The sequence below is a fragment of the Hyperolius riggenbachi genome, chromosome 1 (genome assembly GCF_040937935.1).
Source record: "Hyperolius riggenbachi isolate aHypRig1 chromosome 1, aHypRig1.pri, whole genome shotgun sequence".
Taxonomy (NCBI): Eukaryota; Metazoa; Chordata; class Amphibia; order Anura; family Hyperoliidae; genus Hyperolius; species Hyperolius riggenbachi.
In genome coordinates, this window is record NC_090646.1 from 419464977 (window position 1) to 419489633 (window position 24657).

At 40.7% G+C, this 24657-nt stretch overlaps 1 protein-coding gene across 4 annotated transcripts in view; it reads left to right on the forward strand.

Annotated features, from left to right (window-relative positions):
* Nucleotides 1-24657, forward strand: part of RORB (RAR related orphan receptor B) — a 312638-nt gene that overhangs the window by 285288 nt on the left and 2693 nt on the right. For all 4 annotated transcript variants that reach the window (XM_068271414.1, XM_068271413.1, XM_068271415.1 and 1 more), the window contains 4 exons: nucleotides 12030-12151; nucleotides 14157-14289; nucleotides 19951-20058; nucleotides 22837-22947. In XM_068271414.1, coding sequence (XP_068127515.1) covers nucleotides 12030-12151; nucleotides 14157-14289; nucleotides 19951-20058; nucleotides 22837-22947 — 474 coding nt within the window. The remainder of the gene's footprint in view (nucleotides 1-12029; nucleotides 12152-14156; nucleotides 14290-19950; nucleotides 20059-22836; nucleotides 22948-24657) is intronic.

The following is a 24657-nucleotide window of genomic DNA, read 5'->3' on the forward strand; positions in this document are numbered from 1 at the left end:
ACGAGCGAGCAATGTGCTCTGTAGGCTTCAGCCCCGTCTTCCTAGTTCTCCCAGTCCCCAGATACTGGCAGGCAGAGCGAGGTATAGAAGACATGTGAGTGTGTGTGACATGATCTGGGCTGGGGAGATATATGAGCTTCCACCGCAGCAGCGTTAGGAATCCGTCCAGTGTAACCTCACAGTGTGTGACATAGTGCAGAACCCTGGCATCCAGGCAGGGCTGCATGTCTTACACACACACTGCTGGCTACAAAAGCAATTATCCCATGAAAATCTGCTCCATAGTAATGCTGCACAAATTGTCTGCTGTTGTGCACAAAACTTTAGTTTTATTGGGAGGGGTATTTCATATGACTGAGAAACAAGCATGGGCTGATCTAATGTAAAGATCTGCATTTGGTATAAGTGCAAACTGAGGGAGTTCGATAAAGGAAATTCATAAATTACATCACTTACGCTTTTTTCTCAGTAGGTAAAATAAAAGACACCTCACAATAAAAGTAAAGTTTTGCGTACTACACCACAAAGGCGAGCTTTGAAGATACTATAACTTTCATGGTAGGCTTCACTAAAGTAGATGGCAGACGTCGATTTAATGGTAATATGATCCATTGTTTGGTCAAGACTGTCTAATTGCTTGAGATGTTTGTTTTATATCCTACCGTATAAATATATTGTTCTGGGACACAGCCTTTTCACTAAAGGTGCATACACATGGCGCATTTTTGCAAACGATCGGTCGTTTGAACGTCCAGTCGTTTGGGCATCAAATCGGGCATGTGTACGGTCAGTTGTTTACCTGATAAGACTGGATAGCAGATCGTTGAAATCCACTCTTATCAGATGAACAACGGACTGTACACACGCCCTATTTGACATCCAAACGACCGGACGTTCAAAACGACCGGTCGTTTGTAAAATTCCGGCATGTGTATGCACCTTTACCGTCCTCAGAGAAGCTCACAATCTAATCCATAGTCATAGTCTGATGTCCTACCATATTATTATGTATTTATATAGCACTGACATCTTCTGCAGCACTTTACAGAGCACATAGTCATATCATTAACTGTACTCAGAGGAGCTCACAATCTAATCCCTATCATAGTCTAATATCCTACCATAATATTATTAGGTATTTATATAGCACTGACATCATCTGCAGCACTTTACAGAGTACATAGTCATGTCACTGACTGTCCTCAGAGGAGCTCACAATCTAATCCTACCATAGTCATAGTCTAATGTCCTACCATATTATTATTATGTACTGTATTTATATAGCACTGACATCTCCTTCAGCACTTTACAGAGTACATAGTCACGTCACTGACTGTCCTCAGGAGCTCACAATCTAATCCCTACCATAGTCATAGTCTAATGTCCTACCATAATATTATTATGTATTTATATAGCACTGACATCATCTGCAGCACATTACAGAGTACATAGTCATGTCACTGACTGTCCTCAGAGGAGCTCACAATCTAATCCTACCATAGTCATAGTCTAATGTCCTACCATATTATTATTATGTACTGTATTTATATAGCACTGACATCTCCTTCAGCACTTTACAGAGTACATAGTCACGTCACTGACTGTCCTCAGGAGCTCACAATCTAATCCCTACCATAGTCATAGTCTAATGTCCTACCATAATATTATTATGTATTTATATAGCACTGACATCATCTGCAGCACATTACAGAGTACATAGTCATGTCACTGACTGTCCTCAGAGGAGCTCACAATCTAATCCTACCATAGTCATAGTCTAATGTCCTACCATATTATTATTATGTACTGTATTTATATAGCACTGACATCTCCTGCAGCGCTTTACAGAGTACATAGTCACGTCACTGACTGTCCTCAGAGGCGCTCAGTACCTAATCCCTGCCATGGTCATATGTCTAGGGCCAGTTTTTAGGGGAAAGACATTAGCTCTATGTTTGCAGATTAAAAATGACATGCACACCACGACGTGCAGGCTTTGTCTGCACATAAAAAAAGGACAAAAGACACTATAACTTCACCCAGAAGTCCCTTACAAGGCCCGCTAATTACTCTGCCCCCTGCCCGATCAACAAAAAAAAATAAGGAATTGGGCTGGCAACCCTGCATTAAGTCTTTAATACATAAATGGTGGCGGGCACGGGGGTGGGAGAGCGTAGCAGCCAGTGGGTGGGCCCGGGGGGGGGGGGGACAGGCCTGATGATGTGTGAGGGGCCCCAAAATTTCTGATGGCGGTCCTGGACATACATTGGAATTACGTCCCCATTAACAGGAAGTATTTAAAATGAAATAATGTTTGCTATTTATCCTTGCAGTGTATAGATTGTAACTGAGGGAAGAGTATCAAGCTTTTTCAGAAAAAGTGAAATGTAAGAATAATACCTTAAAGATGGAATGCTGTAACTTTTGAAATACATGTTCATTTGTCCAAAAGAGCAAAATGCACTGTAAATTATTTTTTCCTATGTAGCAGTATGGTAAACCTCCTGCACACGCTAGGGGGTTCTCTACCAAGTTGGCCAGAGCAGTATGTAGCAGTATGGTAAACCCCCTGCACACGCTAGGGGGTTCTCTACCAAGTTGGCCAGAGCAGTATGTAGCAGTAAGGTAAGCATCCTGCACATGCTAGGGGGTTCTCTACCAAGTTGGCCAGAGCAGTATGTAGCAGTAAGGTAAGCATCCTGCACATGCTAGGGGGTTCTCTACCAAGTTGGCCAGAGCAGTATGTAGCAGTAAGGTAAGCATCCTGCACATGCTAGGGGGTTCTCTACCAAGTTGGCCAGAGCAGTATGTAGCAGTAAGGTAAGCATCCTGCACATGCTAGGGGGTTCTCTACCAAGTTGGCCAGAGCAGTATGTAGCAGTAAGGTAAGCATCCTGCACATGCTAGGGGGTTCTCTACCAAGTTGGCCAGAGCAGTATGTAGCAGTAAGGTAAGCATCCTGCACATGCTAGGGGGTTCTCTACCAAGTTGGCCAGAGCAGTATGTAGCAGTAAGGTAAGCATCCTGCACATGCTAGGGGGTTCTCTACCAAGTTGGCCAGAGCAGTATGTAGCAGTAAGGTAAGCATCCTGCACATGCTAGGGGGTTCTCTACCAAGTTGGCCAGAGCAGTATGTAGCAGTAAGGTAAGCATCCTGCACATGCTAGGGGGTTCTCTACCAAGTTGGCCAGAGCAGTATGTAGCAGTAAGGTAAGCATCCTGCACATGCTAGGGGGTTCTCTACCAAGTTGGCCAGAGCAGTATGTAGCAGTAAGGTAAGCATCCTGCACATGCTAGGGGGTTCTCTACCAAGTTGGCCAGAGCAGTATGTAGCAGTAAGGTAAGCATCCTGCACATGCTAGGGGGTTCTCTACCAAGTTGGCCAGAGCAGTATGTAGCAGTAAGGTAAGCATCCTGCACATGCTAGGGGGTTCTCTACCAAGTTGGCCAGAGCAGTATGTAGCAGTAAGGTAAGCATCCTGCACACGCTAGGGGGTTCTCTACCAAGTTGGCCAGAGCAGTATGTAGCAGTAAGGTAAGCATCCTGCACACGCTAGGGGGTTCTCTACCAAGTTGGCCAGAGCAGTATGTAGCAGTAAGGTAAGCATCCTGCACACGCTAGGGGGTTCTCTACCAAGTTGGCCAGAGCAGTATGTAGCAGTAAGGTAAGCATCCTGCACACGCTAGGGGGTTCTCTACCAAGTTGGCCAGAGCAGTATGTAGCAGTAAGGTAAGCATCCTGCACATGCTAGGGGGTTCTCTACCAAGTTGGCCAGAGCAGTATGTAGCAGTAAGGTAAGCATCCTGCACATGCTAGGGGGTTCTCTACCAAGTTGGCCAGAGCAGTATGTAGCAGTAAGGTAAGCATCCTGCACATGCTAGGGGGTTCTCTACCAAGTTGGCCAGAGCAGTATGTAGCAGTAAGGTAAGCATCCTGCACATGCTAGGGGGTTCTCTACCAAGTTGGCCAGAGCAGTATGTAGCAGTAAGGTAAGCATCCTGCACATGCTAGGGGGTTCTCTACCAAGTTGGCCAGAGCAGTATGTAGCAGTAAGGTAAGCATCCTGCACATGCTAGGGGGTTCTCTACCAAGTTGGCCAGAGCAGATCAGCTCCACATGGGAATTCTCAATGTCTCTTTTACTTTCAAAAACACTCTGGACACCAATGGCACTGCCAGAACAGTGTAGATTGAGTAGACAGGTGAGCCAGCATCTTTGTAAGGGTCCTCGTCAGAGAAATCTTTTGACAAGAATAGCAGAAACCTTGCGACTCCACCATGTGAAGATGGACTAGTCCAAACATGTCAGTAAGAGTTTCATATTTGTCAGATTGATAATTACAACTGTAAGTGGCATAGGAAAAAAGTAATTTACAGTTCATTATGCTCTGGGACAAATGGATGTATTTACATGTATGTATACAAGCATTTTACATTTTACAGTTTTTTGTTGTAGTGGGTCTTTAATAGTGAATTTACTCACCGAGGACTGCAGTGCTTTCATACACAGTAGCATTGGCTGAGAAACAGCTGCTCTGTGTTAAATGTTGTGCTCATCTGATCCTTTGGAAACACGTATCAGTGTTCTCTGTGTACAAGGCCCCTGCACAGGATACTCACAAATGAAGTCTGCTGGTGTAGACAGAGTGTCTGCCAACAGGACAGAATTTGATTCTGATCCTCCAGCTCTTTCCAAACAGCTCTCTCAGGCTGGAGAGGTAGAATGAAAGCTTTACTTCCTAGGCGTTCTGCTGCAAATCAGTGTACAATCAAATCTCAGCTCTTTTATCCTAATCAATAAACATGAGTTAGCGGATAACTTGCTGAATGTCTGTGCATTGTTCTAAAGTGAATAGTTTGGCTCCAAAGCAGGAGCTGTTCTCCAACAAATGCCTGGTCAGGAAGGAATACCTTAGTGCTTACATCTTAAGGTGGCCCTACATCTAGCAACTAAGAGACAAATCTATTTCTCTGATCGAATCTGTTCAGAGAGAGAGATTTGTCAGTTGCCCATACACCACAAGCCAATTCACAATTAATTTCAGCATGAAATCTTGTGAGAATTGGCCTAGTGACGCCACCTCGTTGCCTCGTCGCCCCCGGCGCTGTCCGCCCTAGTGTAAAATGTGCACCCCTGCACCTGTGCATAAATATTTTTCCTGTCTGTGTCTGCCGCTGGCTATGTCTCTGCACTCTTCCTCACATACATGTAAGGAATCAGCCACGGGGGCACATTTTACACTGGGGGGACAGCACTGGTGGTTCTGTTGTGTTCCTCGCCCGTCCTGATATGGCACGCCATTACCGCTGCGCACCCAGTCGAGCACGTCGGCGGCACCACAGCATGTCCAGTCGATACAATTTTGAACCAAAATTGGTAAAAACATCAATCGGGCACGCTCTTAGCAGCACTGATTTTCATCCAATTCGATTACATTAATTGAATCGGATGGTTGATCGCCTGCCAAGTCATTTGATGTATGGCCACCTTTAGAATACTTACTATTTTGTGTATCTTTCTTGATTGCATCTAATGGAAAAACTACAAGAGTAAGAAATTACTACATTCTTAGCATAAGTAAAGCTTCAATGTATCTTAATGATACCCACTCATGTTTTCTACGAAATTTCTGAATGTTCTTAGTCAATCATTAAAGCCCATCTCCAGGCACATTGCTAAATGTATTAACAGGTTAGTCTGGTTAATGAAAGTGTACCAGAGACGGGATAATTTAAAGATTTGATACTTACCTGGGGTTTCCTCCAGCCCCACAAGCATGTCTGAGTCCCTCGCCATCCTCTGCAATCAGCCCTGGTAACTGGCTCAGTCAGTCGGGGGCAGCACGGTGGCGTAGCGGTTAGCTCTCTCGCCTTGCAGCGCTGGGTCCCTGGTTCGAATCCCAGCCAGGGCACTATCTGCAAAGAGTTTGTATGTTCTCTCCGTGTCTGCGTGGGTTTCCTCCGGGCACTCCGGTTTCCTCCCACATTCCAAAAACATACAAATAAGTTAATTGGCTCCCCCTAAAATTGGCCCTAGACTACAGTACTTACACTACATAATATAGACATATGGTAGGGATTAGATTGTGAGCTCCTTTGAGGGACAGTTAGTAACAAGATCTATATATACACTGTACAGCGCTGCGTAATATGTCGGCGCTATATAAATACTAAATAATAATAATAATAATTCTGCACATGCGCGGACCTTCCGACCTCGACTGACGCAACTGTTTAAAAACACGATTGTTTAATAACAAGCATTTTGTCTTAATGTTGTGTCACATGAACCAAGCAACTCAGCTGCAAGAATAAACAGTGGGCCCTATGGACAGGACCTATTAACTTGTAGCTGTACAAGACCAGCTAGAGTGCAGGGAGGGGAGACCACTCATTGTTGAGACAGGGATAAATAAGCTCATGCTGAAACAATAGGTCTCCTGTTACTTATATCCGGGGGAGTGGGGCACTAAATCACCAGGGAAAAGTATATAATGGGGAGGGGGAGAAAATAGACAATCAGAGAAATCTATAATTGGCTCATCCTAATGCCTGATACACACCATGCAATTTCCCATCAGATAGATGGGTCAAATTAATTATTTTCGACAGGTCTGATCTGATTTCTGACCATTTTTCTGATCCATTTTGTATAGAAGTATATGGAATAGGGGTGTGATGGATTTAAAAAAAAAATCTGCATAGAAGTAGTCAAGATGAACTGATAAAGTTAGCAGTTAGCAGCTATCAGCTTCTTCATTATCATAGCAACAGGGGCATTGTAAACTGTGCAGTGACTGTAGCTGCACCCGAAATTAAATGTATCTACCCCCCTTTTTTGAAGTGGCATTATCTATTCTAGAACCACAATCTTCTGTCCCATCTTCATTAACTATCTCTGTTTTGGGGTTTTTTTAGGCATTGAGGTGTATAAAGAAATGTGCTATTTTAGGAATTCTTCCAGACATATTGGCCCATATCCAATTCACTTTTTCTCCTGGGTTTTCTCTGAGGTGATATTTTTACACCTTCTCAATAAAATGCCTTTTAAACTACTATCAAGCAAGAAAATACTCAAAATAAATGACAGTACTTTTATGCCTAGTTTTGGGTACTTTTTTCAAGTTCAAAGTGCTGAAAAGTTATTTTAAAGAGAAGATGAAAAATTATCTCCTAGGAGAAAACTCTGGAGAAAAACATTAATTGCATATGGCCCCTTGACTTTTATTCAATTCACTATTTCTCCATCTTCTCTTAGGAGATCATTTTTAATCTTCTGTTTTAAATAACTTTTCTGCACACTGTGACTGAAAAACTACCAAAAAGTAGGTAAAAAGGACTGTCAACATTATTTTGTGACAAGATGTGCAAATATCACCAAAGAGAAAGTGGAGGAGAAAAGGTGAATTGGATAGGGCCTTTTTCTGTTGTAGGTAGCATGCAGAAGGATTAGGAGCTCTGTTAGATCTTTACTGTTGTCCAAGACTGTAATGATTAGTTTAGATGTACTGCTGAAGCATGTGGTAACTGTGCCGCTAGTCCACTCAGTTACCAGTGATCTGCCATACACACATGCTAAATAAGATGGGTGTTCACATGGGTTATTCTTATTATGGTTGATGGGTGGGAAACTGCTGCCAGGTAAAATGGTAGCACAATGCCTCTACTGACCACTGGCTGCCTGCTGAATGTTTTGGACATGTGGGACCAGCTGACAGAGATCACTAACAGGAATGCATCCATTGCCTGATAGCCTTCTTTGTGGACATAGCCTAAAAGAGAAATTTCACCTTAATTTCTGTTTCTGTGAAAACATATAGTCATCACAGGAACTGGTGATGGTGATACATCTCCCAGTGGATTGTGTGTTTCAGTGAAATGTCAAAGGGGAGACTTCCCTTCCTTTGATGGAAATTCAATTTAACATCCTATTATGTCTTTCCGGGAGCAGCAGACCTGCCCAACTTTGAGACAACCTGCAGCATAGACTTGAAATTCTGCATCAAAAACGAAATACACGATTTTGCTGGGATTTACTCTCTAAGTGTGCAACTTACCTTTTCAATTGCTACCATAATAAAAGAGTAGTATGTATTTTTGCAGTATCCTTTAGTATGTAGATCATTTTAGGTGTGTACATAGTGGTGTGTCAAGACATCTTTTGCCAATTTTTTTTCTTTAAAATGAGTCTCTTACATGTCTAAATGTGTGAGGGGTATAATAAACTGCAGTTTGGAGAAGCTGAAATATTTAATTAGCAATTAGTTGTTTTAAAGTAGACATTTATCCACCTTCAACACACTATCTTAATGTGTACCTGTGCTCATCCTGCTTACCTACCTTTTCAACAAGCAATCAGGGTCAGCAATCATTTTTTTATATATGCTTGGGTATGAAGTGACCACAACCTTACAGCCCTGCAGCGTATCCTGCACACTAGGATTAGGAACAGAACATGTAAGAATACAATTTCTGTTTATACCCTTTGTTTATTTTTATTTCAAAAATTATCATCTTAAGAAGTTTTAAAGTAGAGCTCTGAGCATAAATACAAAAACTAACCTTAGAAGAGAAAGTATGGCACTCCCCTGGATGGATCCTTCCAATCCCTGCTGCTTCACTTCTTATTTTCAATCTCCTGTACACACCCCCGACGTTCACTGACAGTGCAGTAAAGTTCTTGCATCTAAAAAATCCAAAATGGTAGCCAGACCTGTCCCTGCCAGTACTAAGCTCTGTGGGGTTTTCTTAATTCATACGGCCACTATGCAATCACCATAGCCATGGCCAGAAAGAAATGGGAGGGGTGGACATCACTACAACGATGGGGACATATGTCACAGACATCACCCTCACACCAGAGAACAGTATGTAAAAGCAGAAGGGTAGGAGTGGGAATCGGAAGGATCTTCCTGGTATGGTGAGTGTCACCTTTTTTTATTGCAGGGGCCTTTTCATAAAAAAAAAGTGACAATTTGGTTACAAATCATTACCGGTAGTTCTTTGTTTTACACTTTCAAAAATTAGATTTGCCCTTTTAAAATTGTCTTATTTATTAGGCGCCATTCTAATAATTGTGATGCAAATGAGTGCTTTGATCATCTACCATAAAAACCCAGAAGTGCTGATACACAGCTTTATGCACTATAATGGACATTCAGATTGCAATAGGCCATTTGGAGTCAATAACAGCCTAGTCAAGTCCTTGAGTTGTGTTGAGGCCTCAGTGCAATTGAGTGAGAACCTCAAGTGCAATTCTCTGTCCAGCCAAAGGTGAATCCCTGTTGGGTCACAAAGCTGATTGAGGCCACTGCGTTGCAGCTGCAATTAGGTTGCAATTTTACCCAAAGCTCCATGAAGGTGAAGGCTCTTCTGTGTGGTCCACAATGTATCTTGACAGGCAGATGCATTCCCCATATAGCCTATGGAGGTAATGCTTTTGCCCTGGGCTCCAGCCAGACCACAACGGGCCATTGGAGCAGACACTACACTGTGTTTTCCAATCACATTCAAATCGCAAAATGTAAGGACAGTAATGAGAATCGCAGGGACTCTTACTAATGTGATTCAGTTGTTATCCGATTTTGCCTGATCACATGTCATGCATGCTGCATTTTTTCTAAATTTCTCCTTGTATTCCTAGCATCTAGTGAAAAAAGCGAAGACACAATTGCATGAAAATCTCATCAAAACCGCATTGTAATCACAAAGAAATTACACTGCATTTGCAATTGTGATATGCAGTATAAAATAGCCCTTCATGTTATTATAAAAAGCCTGCATGCCAGTGTGCCTGTTGATGGATTGGGGGTATAGTACAACTGTCAATTTACAATTACCGTAACCAATAAAGACATATTGGGAATACTATGTAAATTGAATAGTGGCCAGTCATAGCAAATTTGGTAAAAGTGGTGTAAGCAGAAAAGCATGTAGGCTAGTAATGATGTAGTATCATTTAGGGCCCATTTCCACTAGGGTGGTTTTGGCGGCAATTCTGGAGAGTTTCCCCGCACATGATTCGCACGGGGAAACTCTGCCATAGGGGATGAAGGGGCCGCGGCGGAATCGCTTGCGGGAGCGATTTGGCCGGAACCCCCCGCAGAATTTGCGGCGGAGGCTGCGAATCCCATAGCCGTACATGGCATGGCTCATGGGATTTGCCTGCAATCCCGCCCACCCGCTCAGTGCGGCGTGCGTCTGCGAGACGCACGCCGCACTAGTGGAAACGAGCCCTTAGGTTACTGAAGTACAACATTTTTTAGATATAGCCAGAAGATGTCCCTTCCTAAAATATTTTCTCTTTTCTTTAATTCCAAATATCAAAAAATAAAATAACAAATGTAATTTGCTTTTATTATTTGCCGTTGTTTCATTAGGTGCAAGAAAGGACAAGTTTAAACTGGATTTGAGATAAACTTTTACTCATTGCATAATTGTGCTCCTTACATATAGTTTATAGGGCATTCCTCAAGCCAAATACTTTTTTTTGTTTTAATACCCTAATTACCTATAAACTAAACAAGCCTCGCCCACAGCTCCTCCAGTGCCTAGGCATTCTGAGTCCCATGTAGCAAGTGCTCATGGTAGCTCAGTCTGGGGAGGAGGAGGTTTTTCCTGAAGGAGATGGAGGAGGCATTACCAGCCAGAGATTTCAGAGGCAAGAGGGCAGAGAGGGGAAAAGAGAGGAGTGGAGTTTTCACAGGGTGAGGGGGTGGAGATGCAAAGCAGCTTGCCTGTGTATGGATGACAATCAGAATATGGCTGCTTTCATTGTATCACAGGAAGAAATAATCATATACTGTTGAAGCTGTTTGCAGTTAGATTTGCTGTGTAAACTATCTAAACTTTATAACAAGTAACTTATCTATATATCTTATCTAGTTAGTTTTTTAGCTCAAATTCGCTTTAAAGGGGCATAGTAAGGACATAAAATAGAATGTAATAAATTATTCAGGCTAACCATTTTTTTCATTAATTATATTTGTTTTAGCATCAGAAACACTTCCTATATCTATATATTTTTGTATATTGGTATCTAACCCTTCTCTCTTAATGTAATGCCTAGGCTATGATGTCACTAAGCCTTCCCCTCTTTGTGCACTCTGGGAGACCAGGTGTAGTTTCTGCTCATTTCACAGCAAATAAACATTCCGCAATGATTCAGCTTGCAGGCAGTAAAGTTGTTGCCATCTGTGGCACACTGTACATTAAAGTGAACCTAAAGCCGATAAAAAAAAATGAGATTAACTCACCTGGGGCCTCCCTCAGCCCCCTGCAGCCGATCGGTGCCCTCGCAGCTCCGCTCCGATGTCCCAGGACCCGCCGGTGAGCACTTCCGGTTTCGCCGTCACCGGCCGACAGGCATGGGAACGCGAGTGATTGTTCGTGTTCCCAGCCTGTATATCGCCCCCTATGCTGCTATTGCCAGGAGGCCGCAATAGCAGCATAGGGGACGATATACAGGCTGGGAACGCGAACAATCACTCGCGTTCCCATGCCTGTCGGCCGGTGACGACGAAACCGGAAGTGCTCACCGGCGGGTCCTGGGACATCGGAGCGGAGCTGCGAGGGCACCGATCGGCTGCAGGGGGCTGAGGGAGGCCCCAGGTGAGTTAATGTCATTTTTTTTTATCGGCTTTATGTTCACTTTAAGAATGTAAATCAGGGTGAGAAACAACTTACAATAGGCAAACATTTACTAAGTAATTTTCCAAATAAATAGTGTACGAGATAAAGAATTTTAATCCTAAAGCTGTATTTAGTAAAGTGCTTCTTTAAGTTTAAGCGTATGAAGTGCTTTGAAGATTGCTAGCTGTATTCTGCTATAAGCAGGTGAACACTGAAATGAACCAATAAAAAGTGAAGACTTTCTCTCAGAATGTATTCAGCATTAAACCCATGTGCACAATAATCAATGGATCACCCAACAGTTCAGATCTGTTTCGGAGGACAGTTACTGCATAACAATGTGTTTTGTGATTTTTGTTGGCTTTTTTTGATTGTTTGTTTTTGGATCTCTGCCGTAGATCGAGTTGCACAGAATATCATAAAGTCCCATCTGGAAACATGTCAGTATACAGTGGATGAACTACATCAGTTAGCTTGGCAGACTCATAGTTATGAAGAAATCAAACTGTACCAGAGCAAGGTATAGTATATTGCATATTGCATTCAGACTGAAGATATATAATCAAATCTGCAGGGCAGTAATTCCGTAGTAATTCTTCTCATGAAACAACCAGGCCTTAGCACACAGGGACTTTTGACATTAGTTTGCTTTTAGTTTCCATTTAGTTTAACATTGATTTACATCCCAGATACAACTGTAAATGAAAATCCGGGCAACTTGATAATGAACTGTGAACAATCTGGATATTTCAAACTGAAGTTGACCGGATGTCAATTTAATGTTAAACTGACTTTGAACTGAAGTCAAAAGCACTTGTAAACTATGGGTAAAGATTTAAACTAGCTGTGATACTGGACTTATTTCCTCTAGCCACAACTTTGTGCCTTCCAATAAATGACTGCAACTCCCATTTCCAAATGCAGACCTCTTTTCTGACATTAGTTTCAATGATGGACCTACTTGCAGCATTCATTATGTCAGTGTAAAAGTGTGGAATCTGCTACTTTTTAGAATTTACCTTGCAATGATCTAACTGTAGAAATCTGATGCTACAGGTAATTTTCTTTTTAAACATTTGGATTCTGTTATACAGAGAGCAAAAATGTATCAGTTTCTGTTTTTTTTTCCTTCTTTTTTTTATTTGAACTCTGAAAAATACAAAAATAATGGAAGTGATATCGTGTAATGAAAAGTACTACCAGTGAGCAAAGTTGAAACTGAAATGAATGGAATGAGACTTAGTCATCAATTGAATGTGTGGCATTCAATGCATTTTGATCCTGTGATATGAAATGTATGTATTTACAAAAAATCTATTCATTCTCAAAGGTTATACACTTCTGTAATACAATAAATTGTGCAGATTGAAAGAGTAATCTGTAAATATCTGTTGTGAGCTATTGCCTTGTGATTTACCCATTAAAAAGAATAAACTGTTTTAGGTGTAGGAAGAAAAAAAATGTTTATGTAAAAAAAAATCATTTTAAAATGTTTGGGTTTTATAGATGGATCCACATGGCTACAAAGGCATGTTGAAAACAAGCAAGAGGAAAAAAAGCTGTGTATTGGTCTGAACATGTAGCCTGTGTTCAGTCTTTAAACTCTGCCATCTAGTGGAAGTGAAACAACACGAATAGTGATAGTCACACTACTCTACATAGGAAAAGCTTCCTATTAAAGGGAATCTGAAGCCTATTTTAAAATAAAAAACAGATACTTACCTAAGGAGAGGGAAGGCTCTAGGTCCTAATGAGCCTCCCCGTTCTCCTCCCAGTGTCCTCGTTCCCCACGCAGGCTCCACGGTTTGAATATCCCACCTCGGGACACTTTGGCAGTCTTCAGAACCACTCAGGCTTCTGAAGACCGGCGGCTCTGTACTGCACACATGTGAGCGCACCAGAGAGGTTGCTCGCACATGCGCTGTATGGAGTGGCCCGTCTTGGGAAGCCCGAGCACTTCCAAAGGCTGCCAAAATCTCCCCAACCCAGATGATCTAAAGGCGCCCGTGCCCCACACGACTCCTGTGTAAGGTTATTTGTTTGTATTGATCTGAGGAAGCAGGCTGGGACCGTGAAACGCGTTATATACAATTAACCACTTTAAAATAAAGACTCCTTATAACCTATCCGAGTGAGTCTTCTTTGGAGGTAAGACACCTCTTCCTATATTACTGTACAGTAATCATACTTAAACCCAATAGCAGTAAAACTGGGCGCCTCCCCAAACCTCTTACACAGTAGCAACCCGGAAGATAGTAGCCACGATCAAATTGGTTGTGGACTGCTAACAGAGGAGACTGCAGGGGAATAATGACGGGAGGAGAATGGGAAGGCTCATTAGGACCCAGAGCCTTCCCTCTCCTTAGATGAGTATCTGTTTTTTATTTTCAAATAGGCTTCAGACTCTCTTCAACTCAATGTGTACAGGAAGACTTTTGCCAAGATGACATTTATCCTTCAAGTGTTGTTTTCATACGTAACAATTACACACATTTATATGTTTTTCTTTTTCAACTGTTTTACAGTCTAGAGAAGCTTTGTGGCAGCAATGTGCCATTCAGATTACACACGCAATACAGTACGTGGTGGAGTTTGCAAAACGAATAACAGGCTTTATGGAGCTGTGCCAGAATGATCAAATATTGTTACTTAAGTCAGGTAAATTGCAATTTTAATCTCATGTTGCACAATTTTTTCCCCAAAATATTTACTTAGTTTACTAAGTCGGTTGCAGAAAATGTTTCCAAAATGTTATATCTACATTTAATAGAGGCACTAAAGAGCTAAAGCAATATGAGATTTTAAACTATTTGTCTTTAAGGGCTAGGGTATACAGGCTTTTGGAAAAGTTTGCTATTAGTTTGCTTTCATTTTGACCACAGTTGAATACCTCACATAACATACTGAATGGTATACTGAATTCAAAAGCCTATGCTGGGCACACATTCAACAATTCTTCTGATCAAAAAGGAGTTTCAGTGATTTTCTTGTAATCTTTTGCTTAGAGGGAGGAGTCAAGTTAAATAGTGGTTGGGAGCTGAAGAAGCTGAAGGTGGACAACAACAAAAATATTGGTTCTGGTCTTTATTGACAGTACTAAGCCACTCTGTAGTGGTAATTTTAATAGATTCAAGTCTGATTTCTACTAAAAAAACTTGATGTGGATCGATTGTGCTGCAATTATTGTCAATGTGATGCTTATAATTTCTAGTTAAAATGTTATGTCAGGCCTAGTGCACACCAGAGCGGTTCGGCAGCGTTTTCAGGTCCGATTGCGGATGTGGAAACGCTAGGGTAATGTATCTCAATGGGGTGGTGCACACCAGAGTGGGAGGCGTTTTGCAGAAACGCATACTCCCGGGCTGCTGCAGATTTTGGATTGCAGAGGCGTTTCTGCCTCCAATGTAAAGTATAGGAAAACCGCAAACCGCTCTGAAAAACGGCAGTTCAGAGCGGTTTTGCAGGCTTTTTTGTTACAGAAGCTGTTCAGTAACAGCTTTACTGTAACAATATCAGAAATCTACTACACCAAAAACGCTTCCCAAAACCGCAAAATGCTAGCTGAAACGCTACAGAAAAATAAGAAAAAGCGTTTCAAAATCTGCTAGCATTTTGCAGATCTGCTAGCGGTTTTTGGTGTGCACCAGGCCTCAATGTTTATTGTTTTACAAATTTATACAGCTTGGAATTGGACCACTAGTAGTTGATTATTTTGATTGTTGTAATATCAGGATGCATACATTTGTTTAAAATGGTTAGAATCTCATTGGCCATCTCTATGATGCAGTGTGATCAATCAATCAGTATTCCCCAGTCAGGCTACCAGTCAGGGAATATTAATCATGAATAGTTACTGATGGTTGTGTTTTGGCAAGGTTAATATTATTTTGGATATTTCAGGAGTTACATTTCTTCAGGTTTAACAATCATTTACAGCACATTGTTAAGTTTTAGTGCTGTCAGGTAGTGTCGATTATTTCTGATATTTAGCTTAAATGCATTACAACTAGAGGGTGGCCACATATACATATTTTTAAGCAAAACCAGATCATTTTTCCAGCTGTGTTTTAAACTGTGCCTATGTGAAAGCAAAATGTTCACAAGACCCTTTTTCTGTTTAGAGCAAAGGAAACAGGGGAAATGCCAGATGTTACCAGCAGGTTGCGGTTGAAGCAATACGTACACTTACAGCTCTTAGTTCTTGGAAACAGAGAGGAAGTCAGGAGGGTGGTTGGTCTCTACTGTCCTTACTAAACGTATAACCACAACTGAAAAATCAGCCATAGGCATCTGGTTTTACATGTTTTACATCTGCTTTTATTACCGCCAACATAAAAACATACTGGTGTGGTAATTGGCTTCCCCCCAAAATTGGCCTTAGAATATGATGATACTAGGCTATGCCTATGATAGGAATTAAACTGTGCGCACCTGAGAGGGACAGGTAGTGACATCAGCATTATATAAATTAATAAAAATAATAGGGAGGTAAACTTTGATGCTTTGGCATGTTTATTTTGTTGCAAAGACTTCGTGGATGAGGCTTTCTGGTTGCTTGACCATTGGTCTTTCTGATTGGAATGATGAGGAAACCTCTCCAAGGATCACAATAAAACCATGTCTTGTTTGTAAAGGGATATAGCCCCAACCATTATAGCAGTCTGTATCTTATTTGGCAATAATTCCTGTAGGCTGTATTCCTGTAACTCTACGCTGGGGTGATGGGTTATCCTGCCAGAGAGGGTGGCCTCAACGTTCACAAGTGTCTTACTGTCATCAAAAGAGCGTACACTCTAATCCTCATCATAGTCCTAGCTTAATGTTTCTGCCATCCTTTACTTTTGAGAGAATTAATTAACTTATTAGGTTGTTGTGGGAGGAAACTGAAGTGTCTGGTTTTGTTTTTGCCGTGAGACCAAAGCAAAACCAAACTTTTTTTTCTTTTTTACATGATCTATCAATTGGAAGAGAACAACACGGACACAGATTTTGTGCTGTACCATTATCATCCAAACATAACCACTTAAATGTACAATTTATTTATTTTCTAATGTCTATATCTTGTTTCATTTGTAAAATATTTGATAGCAATACATAAATGAATATTAATATACTGTATAACTGTGTAACTAATTGTGCTAACATAGGCAATCATAGCCAGCACCTTTTGTGTAAAAAACATCAAATTAAATGCTTCTTTTAAAAGAAAGGTCATCTTCAACTGATCTCCAGAGAACTATAAACAGCTTGTTGCAATAATAAAACGTGTTCCTCTGCATATAACATTAATACTGCAAACAGCACAGTACTTGGCAATAATTTATATTCATAATTATAGCAGCTGTGTCTGGACATAGCCTGTTTACTTTATTAAGAAAAAGTCAAACGAAAACGAATTCTCAATTTTTATATTTGCTGAGACTAGTTACAATTAGAATATTAACCCAAGGCATAGTAAGAGTTAGCATTGTGTACATATTCACTTTATGATACAGTAAGCCAATAAGATTTCTACTACCCTACATTTATGTTGTTTTTATGATTTTATTTCTCTCCATGTTCTCTGGTTTTTTTATCAACTGAATGTAGAGTTAAAGCAGATGTCTTGGAATGTTTACCAGACACAGATGATAATGAGCAAAGAGAATTATTTAGTCGCCTAGACCCATATGCAATTCACTTTTCACCTGAGTTTTCTGCTAGGTGATATTTTTACACCTTGTCATAAAATGCCTTTTAAACCACGAGATAGCAAGAAGATACTCAAAATCAAAAGATACTCAAAAAAGGGAAGAGACTCTTTTTCTTAAACAGAATCTAAAGTGTGAAAGATATGGAGGATGACATATTTATTTCCTTTTAAATGATGCAGATTACCTGGCTTTCCTGCTGATCCTCTGCCTCTAATATTTTTAGAAATAGCCCCTAAACAAACATGCAGATCAGGAGCTCTGACTAATGTCTTCTTGTTTCAGGTGTGTAATTCTAACGCTACTGATGCAAGAAAGATCAGCAGTTCTGCCAGGCAACTGTGATTTTTCAAAGTGAAATAAATATGGAAGCCTTCATAAGCCTCGCATCTCAGGTTCCTTTTAGGGTCCTTTCACACTGGTGCGGTGCGGCATTATTTCCACACCCCACCACAGGCCAATGTTAGTCTTTGGGGCCTTTCATACTGATGTGGTGCAGAGCGATGCGATGTGACGTTTTCCACACATCCCCGATGCAAGGGGATGATCACATACGCTTCTGTGCATGTGATCGCTTCTACCGCAGGAAGTGAGCATCACTTCCTGTTTGGCCGGCTGCCAGACAGTTATTACTGCTTTGTGGCAACAGGTACCATCAATTGTCACTCCCCTGAGATACTGTCATAAATGATGCTGTGTGATGTCTTAGCAATCCACAGCCTTGCAAGACTTGTGCCTTGATTTGTGTATCATGTGGATTTTATGCTAGGGTTAAATATGCATTGAAAATTACACAGTTGATTAAAAAGAAAGTCATCATTATGGAAAAAAAAGTTTATAATAATTCACTTTGAGAAGAATAAAAAATCAGACTCAATTTTCTTCAAACTTCAAAGTTGGCATTTTGCTCTCACAACAGGTAAACAACACCAATTACGGAGGCACTAAAAGCTGTGACACTTACATACAATTGGTTCAGTAAAAAAATCTTTCGTACTCCACTATTGCTTTCACTTTTTGCTTGACATTAGTAGAGCTGAACTCCCAAAATTAAAATGGATCTACGAAAAGTAAACATTTTCTAAACAAACTGTAATAAAAAAAAAATTGCTTGCATTTTTTGTGACAGAAATCCTCTTCTTGAAAAGACCTAACATCTTGGGCAAATCTAAATGAAACTTGCTTTGAAAAAGGCCAGAGTAAAGGTGCATACACACACACTGCCGGTGGCTCCGCCGGACCCTCCCTCTGGGCGGACGTTCAGCTGACAGTATTGCGTGTGTGCGCGCTGTCGGTGGACTGATAAGGCTGTTTCTGAACAATCCGCTCAGCGGATCGTTCAGAAACAGCCTTATCAGTCCGCCGGCAGCGTGTACACATGCACTACTGTCGGCTGAACGTCCACCCAGCGGGAGGGTCTGAAAGACCCGTTGTTGCCGGCGGTAGTGCGTTTGTACGCACCTTAAGGTACTGGAGAGTACACAATATAAACAATAGCTAATTAACTCAGTTTTAAATTGTTAGTACTGCTTTACAGAGATCATTGTTGGCAGTTCCTGTTCCCAAATGGTGTTAGATTCCAGTGACCCTGCCAGTCATGCACATACACTATTGAGCCAGCTTTAAATAGAAGCCACTACACTACACTGCTGTCCGCTACATATTTGGATTATGGAAGAAAAACAGAGGAGGAAATCATGCAAGCTGCAACTAATTGCATGGGCATATTGTGTAACGCACACACAATAGGGAGTCTTGTCATTTTGAACATCATAGTTTATAGAATTGAAATTACAAGCTCACAGTTTAGACATTCTCTAAAAGGCATAAATACACAAATCAGAGGGGAAGATAATGCCATTGTACTGTTTGCTTTGTGAGCAGTTTAGCTGGACTACTTTACTGTGGGATAGCCTTGATCTTTAGTGACCAATTGCATCTTAAAAATCAATCAATCAATCAATCAATAAAAATAAATGTAATAGAGGGACCAAAAAAAAAAAAAACAACTGACATGAATGTCAAATTATATTAGATCTGTCTTTTTGTGTTTTCTATTCTTTTCCTGTTGTATTAACAGTTTAGAGCTAAAATTTAATTTTGAGTTTTATACCAACTTAAGAAAAACAAAAGTTTGCTTTTTTAAAACAGAAAGTATCTGCAATAATTCAGGTGGCAGTGAGCTCCGAGATGTCTCCCAGGGCATCACTGCTAAATATATGCAAATTATCCATTGTTGTCCCTGGAAGCTAGCCACACCTCCAGATCCACTGGAATGCAATGATGTGTCAGCTTGTTAATATTACTGAGCCACAATAATCCAACATGCATACAGACCGTTTCAGCTTGATTAATCCTCATCAGTGCATGACATGGATTAATGTGGCTCTCTTGACTTGATTTTTTAACTCAACCAGTTTCACTATGGAATGATCCTCAGTGAACAAATGCAACTTTAAAGAAATGGATTTTAATGTGATTAAGAGAAAAAGCTTGCATATGAGTGTAAGAATTGCTACATTATACACTCATAACCAATATGAATGTAAGCGTTTTTGACATGAATTCATAAAGCAGAAGCATGCTAATTCTTCAATTTTCCTTCATCATTTCTTTTTCTCCTCAATAGGCTGCCTAGAAGTTGTTCTAGTAAGAATGTGCCGTGCCTTCAATCCATTAAACAACACTGTTCTTTTTGAAGGAAAATATGGAGGGATGCAGATGTTCAAATCATTAGGTATATTTCCTTAACTGTATTTACTAAAAGGTTAATATTTTACTTTTTTTCTTGCATAAAGCTTTATATATAGCTCCAGATCTGATCCAGGTGCTAAGAGATTGCACTATTGGTTTTAGTCTTATAAGGTAGTATGGGAAGACAGAAGAGTGCTGTTTGTTTACATACAGCTTCAGCTCAGAGCTTAGTCTTGCTGCAGTATTACAGTATACTAGCTATAGATAAACAAATTATTAACTAGATACACTAATTATTAGGGCTCATTCACACCAGGAAATGCATGAAAATGCATGTAAAAACGCATGAATTTGTCAGTGAGTTTTTGTGCATTTCACTATGCGTTTTCATGCATTTCTGTGCGTTTCTGTGAGTTTTACTGCATTGTGAAACCACTGTGAAGTGACGTAGAGGGAATGGAAACCAGCTGGTTCAGTTGGGCTTATCTGAATGATCCATGTGCTGAAACGCACATACCATGCATTTCTATGAGTTTGAATCACTCCCAACGAGTTGAAATGCACTGCACAGTAGCTCACTGTTGTACTGGGAAAACCTAAAACTAAAGTCTATAGACATTCATGTTAAGGGTCCCATACACTGAGCCGATTAGCGGCCGATCGATCGATCAAAATCGGCCACAAATCGATCAGCCAGTCAATCGATTTGCGGCCGATATTTATCGATTTCGATTGATTTCAATCGATCTGACATGCTGGAAAATCTAGGTCGATCTGTTGAGATTGCTTATCATTTTGCATTGGACCTAATGGAAATCTGATGGCAAAAAAATGCCATTAGATCGATTTTCAATAGATTTTATACTGAAATCTATTGAAAATCTGTTCCTAGTAAAAAATGTTCCTAAACACATCAGATCGATCTATCTGATGATCTATCTGCTGCTAATCTAACGAGTATACGGCCACCTTTACCATGTTTAATGCACACTATATGCAGTGTGTCAAAACTCACGGCAACTCACATAGTGTGAATGAGCCCTTAGTCTTTCACTATGAAATGTTTTTAAACTCACCTTTACAGTTTTGCTAGAACAAAAACTTCTATAAAAACGGTAAAAACAATAAATAAGAGTAAAAAAAAAAATTGGAGCATTTTGCAATACAGCACTACGAAGTATGTTCCAACTAAGACATTACATGTCCTGCTCAGTATTTCATTCATGATCATTATGTAACTATATATACACACGTCTAGCTTTATGTAACTGGTCATGAAAAGCCGCAGCATGTCTTATCGGTAATTTTATCATAATAATTAACATTCCAATGATTCTGTCAGATTCACTGAAATAAAAGCATTGCAAAACTATGGTGAATTTGAATGAGAAAATATAACCGCTGGCAAAACATTTTTATAGACTTAATAGAATAATAGATCAAGTCTTTTCCTTTCTGTTCATTGTTCCTCTGTCCTCTCTCTCAGACTCTTTCCCCAGCCCCATCTCTCAGTCTTCTCTCAGTCCCTTTCTCCCCCTTCTCTTAATCCTCTCTCTCTTTTTCCCCCTCTCTCCCTTTCCTTTCTCCTCCTCAATGTCACTGCCCCCCCCCCTTCTCCCCCCCCCCTTACTCCATCTCTCTCTTCTCCCCTCTTTCCCTATCTCTCTCTCCCCTGCTCTCTCTTCCACTCTCCCCCCCTCCCCCCTTTTCCCTCTTTTTCTCTCTTTTTTATCTCTCCCTCCTATCCTCATTCTCTCTATCCAAATAATGTTGACTAAAAATTAAATATTTTAAAGGAGAACTCCATGATGTCTTATAGAAGAATACCTACCCAGCTATATCAGTTATTGCACATTATCTTTAGAAACCTTGAATCATGAAATAAGTTTAAAATTACCTGAGACAATATATCACAAGAGTTTATACTTACCTGGGGCTTCTTCCAGCCCCCTGTAGTCCATCAGCTCCTCAGTGTCAGTCCGATCTCCTGCATTCTCCCACAGTCTGCCCCTATAAAGTTCCCGACTTAACCAGTCAGGAACTATTGAGCATGCGTGGTGCCAGACGCGCACACCCCGCGATCGCACAGAATGCTCCCGGCTATAGGGGGTGCGTGAACCCAGGACTGCACATGCTCGGTGGCATGCAACCTGGCTGTATTGCCGACTCCACTTTGGCACAACAAAGGAGACTGGACCAACATGGAGGAAGCTACACAAACTACAGGGGGTGGAGGAAGCCCCAGGTAAGTATAAATCATTGTGAAATGTTTGTCTCAGGTTTACTTTAAACAAACTTTCAGAATTTTATCCCAGCAGTTTATCCCATGCAGAGCCCAGCAATTCTATTGTCTTTCAAGCTAACACCTTGCAGTTGTAGTTATAATTAAGCTAATCTGTTTCTTGAGTTATCTCTTGACAATTGGTGAGTTAAATTGGTTAAATGTGTAACAATTAAAAATGAAATACCCAGTCTAATGAATCTTCAGAGTTCTCCTTTAAGGTAAAAGTAAACTAATAATGTTCACTTATTTTGAACTTCTTCCTAAAGTACCTCTAATATCTCCCTTCCCAATGGTCCTATTATTACCTACTACCACACAGATGGGTGTAAGCAAATACCATAGGCATTCGGAGGGGGATATAAGGGACTGTGTCAAGAGCAGGTAGGATAAACTGAGTGTGTTAAACTTGCCTATTTATCTACTAAGCACACATGCTAGCACTTGTTTGCATGGCATGATGATATGTTCTGCTGTGAGCAGAACCATTGTACACAGAATGTAGTCTCAGCTTCTCACTCTGCTTTGCTTGGTCTGCAGGTTCTGATGATTTAGTGAATGAAGCATTTGACTTTGCAAAGAGTTTATGTTCTCTCCAGCTAACCGAGGAGGAAATTGCCTTGTTTTCTGCAGCAGTACTGATATCACCAGGTACTAATTGCCATGTTAACAGCACATATATCCAAGCTATACATTTAACAGCTTTCTTCCCCTAGAGAAAGAAGTACTGTATTTTTATATAAGTGAGTATGGGATGTTCTAAAACACATCCGAATTGTCCATAGTGTTGCCTCAGTGGGTGTTTTATTCAGAAGAAGATTTTTCTCGACATCCCTGTGAAATTCCTATTGAATGCTATGGTCAAATGTACTTGAGTTTAACAGCTAAGCATGGTAAAATGCACAATATAAATTATACGTATACTACATAAACATAAGAAAATGACAACTTGTAAAAATATTTGTGTCACACCACTCTGGATTACTGGCATAGTCACTTTTCTTTCAAAAAATAAAGAAAAAAAGCTATTGGTTTTAAGAAAATCCATGTATTACGTTTTGAAAATTAGTAAGCCAAGCTTATGTGCATGGGAAATCAGTTATTGCTAGGTACACTTTGTGGCTCAAAAACAAACAAACCTGTTTTAGGCCTAGAACTCACTAGGAGCGCTTTTCTAAGCGCTTTGTGATTTCAGAAGCTCTTGCTAATGTAATGCTATGGGTGTGATTCCACTAGAGCGATGTGATTTTATAAAAATTCCCCAAAGCATTCCATTAGCAAGATCTTTTTCAAATCACTAGTGCTTAGAAAAGGCTGCTAGTGGGATTGAGCCCTTACAGGGCTTGCTGGACAGGGTAAGGATTCCTAGTAGGACATCTTACCAATAGTGACTGCATAATACATCTACATCAGGTTTACTTTAAAGCTGCTAGCTCCCATACTGTAGTGACAATCATCTAGCAGCCAGTACAGTAGTGTAGTGCATAGAATCCTTGCCTAGCAGCACTAGGGTCCCAGGTTTATATCTTGGCCAGTAAACCAGCTGAATGGAGTTTGTATCTTTTCTCTGTATTTGTTTGTGTTTCCTACAGGCACTTCAGCTTCCTCCCACATCCTAAAAACATACAGATAAGCTAATTGGTTCCCCAAAATTAAGTTCATTCACTGTATGTGAGCTGCTTCCGCCTACGGGCCAGGCACTCGTGACGAACAGGAAGCCCCCCGCATAGACTTCAATGGAAGTAACAAGAAACCTTTTTTTGCCGCCATGTGGGAAATATGATACAAGGGACCACGTGTCAAATATGACATGTGCGGTGTTATAAAACAAGACACACATTTATATTGTGCTTTTCACCTGGTGGTCTTAAAGCTGCAGCCACTAGGGTACACTCAGTCGGCAGTAGCAGTGTTGTGTAGTTGTGCAGGCTTACTGATGGGCAGTAGCAGTGTTAGGGAGACTTGCCTAAGGTCTCCTACTGAATAGGTGCTGGCTTACTGAACAGGAAGAACCGAGATTTGAACCCAGGTCTCCTGTATCAGATGCAGAGCCCTTAACCAGTACACTAAATGCTTCCATCCAGCTGCATGTAATTGCAGTGAATGGCGCTTGTGGCCAGCAGCTAGTGAGCTTAAAGTCTCGTTTGTCTGTGAAAAAGAGCCCTTTGTTACGGCTGTATACTCTGCAGAAAATGTCAGTGCTGTATGAATTCACGATTACAATAATAAAATCTAGTTAAAATGTGCCTTTCTGACTTCTTTGACTTTCCTAATCTGCATACTTGATCACTTAGGAAAGTGTATTGAGATGATAACCATTCACTTAACCAAAATAGCTTTTTAAGAAGCAGGTCAGCAACT